General features: G+C 66.1%; 1 protein-coding gene across 1 annotated transcript in view; it reads right to left on the minus strand.

Annotated features, from left to right (window-relative positions):
- CHLRE_16g694201v5 (uncharacterized protein) overlaps positions 1 to 1,867 on the minus strand; it is a 9,096-nt gene that overhangs the window by 2,367 nt on the left and 4,862 nt on the right. The window contains exons 8-10 of the mRNA XM_043071772.1: positions 1,492 to 1,724; positions 1,098 to 1,202; positions 455 to 748 (exon numbers count right to left, since the gene is read on the minus strand). Coding sequence (XP_042915300.1) covers positions 455 to 748; positions 1,098 to 1,202; positions 1,492 to 1,724 — 632 coding nt within the window. The remainder of the gene's footprint in view (positions 1 to 454; positions 749 to 1,097; positions 1,203 to 1,491; positions 1,725 to 1,867) is intronic.

Genomic DNA, 1,867 nt, shown 5'->3' on the forward strand with positions numbered 1-1,867 from the left:
ACACACACACACACACACACACACACACACACACACACACACACACACACACACACACACACACGGGGCCGACACGGTGCCTAGTGCGGCTGCGGGTGAAACGGCAGCGCACGCCACGCGTGTGGGCACCCACTGCATGGCGCACAAACACACACACACCAGCGCGCGAACACACTCGCGCACACACAACACATACACACGCACACGCACACACACACACACGCACGCACGCACGCACGCACGCACGCACACACAAACACACACACACACACACACAAACGCACACGCATACACACACACGCACGCACACACACACACACATACACACACGGGGCCGACTCACTTTATGCGGGCAACAACTGCGGCGCACGCCACACGCGTGGGCACCAAATGCATGGCGCACAAGTACACGCCAGCGCGCGAACACACTCGCGCACACATACGGCCTGCTCACCGGGCCCCTCCGCGGCCGGCGGCGGCTGCGCCCCCAGCCCCGGCTCCATGCCGCCTGGCAGCCCCGCCGCGCAGCGCGCCCGCCACAGCGCCGGCCAGTAGTCAGACGTGTACGGGCGGTTAAAACCGGTCGTACGGCTTGGATCCAGCCGGTCGGGCGGGTGGAACCAGTAGTTGAAGGCCAGGTGGCCGCCGCCGGTGCTGGATTCGGCGCTTGATCCGGCGCTGGGGTTTCCATTGGTGGTGGCGTTGGCCGGGCCGGCGGCTCCGTAGGAGGTGACCTCGTGGAACCAGCCTGGGTGGGGAAGGAGGCGCGGTTGTAGGGGTGGCGTGGAGAGGTTGTTTGGCGCTGTGGTGTGTGCCTCGCGCCCCGCCTGCCTGATTGGTGTGTATCCACATGAGCACATTTGTGCACACATGCCGCCTCCTGGCCCCCACCCAACCGAACAGGCTCAGACACACCAAGCCCCGCATGAGCTGAGACCCCGCCCCACTCCACAGTACCCCACTCCATGCAGCATCCGGTTCGCTCTTGACTAGTTCGCAAGGCAATGGTGCACACAACCCAACCCGACTTCATCTTGCACCCACACACCCATACACACACTGTCACACACACACATACTCGCCGCCTCCGCCCTCACCGGCGGGCAGGTACAGCATGCAGCCCGCCTCCACGCGCGCCTCCAGCGCCGCCGCCCGGCCGGGGAAGCGCGGCCACTGCGCGGCGATGTGCGCGTCGCTCACACCTGCGTACGCGCATGCGTGCGTGCGTGTGTGCGTAACGCGTGGCGGCACGTGTGTGCGCGGGCGTGTCGTAGCCGTGGGCGGACGTGCGTGTGCGTGGCTGAACGCGGGTGGGTGTGTGCTTCTGCAAGGCACGTGAAGACAGCGCAAACCCCCTCGCGGGTCTTATATCGCATGGTAATTCGCGCTGTCGCGCGCCTTTCCCACCCCACCCCACCCCACACACACGCCCCGGCCCCCCCCCCCACACGCCCCCTCCCCCTACACACCCGCCCCCCCCCCGCCGCTCACCTGGGTCGCCGATGGGCACGCGGCAGAAGCTGGGCGGCGTGTCGCTGTCCGGCTCCCGGATCAAACCCCCCTCGCCCTCGCCCTCCTCCTCCCCCTCCCCGCCCCCCGCCTTCCCCTTGCTGCCGCCGGCGCCCTTGCCGGCCTGCTTGCCCGCCTGCTTCTGCTGCTTGCGCCCCCGTTCCTGCTGCTCTTCGCTGTCCTCGTCTTCCTCTTCCTCCTCGAAGTCATCTCGCCTGCGAAACACACACACACACACACACACACACACACACACACATCCGTCGCGTTATTGGGCGGGCTTTCGTTTCGTTTTTCTAACACACACACACACACACACACACACATGCGGCACATGGGCAACGCGCACACGAACTCG

The sequence above is a fragment of the Chlamydomonas reinhardtii genome, chromosome 16 (assembly GCF_000002595.2).
Source record: "Chlamydomonas reinhardtii strain CC-503 cw92 mt+ chromosome 16, whole genome shotgun sequence".
NCBI classification, from domain to species: Eukaryota; Viridiplantae; Chlorophyta; class Chlorophyceae; order Chlamydomonadales; family Chlamydomonadaceae; genus Chlamydomonas; species Chlamydomonas reinhardtii.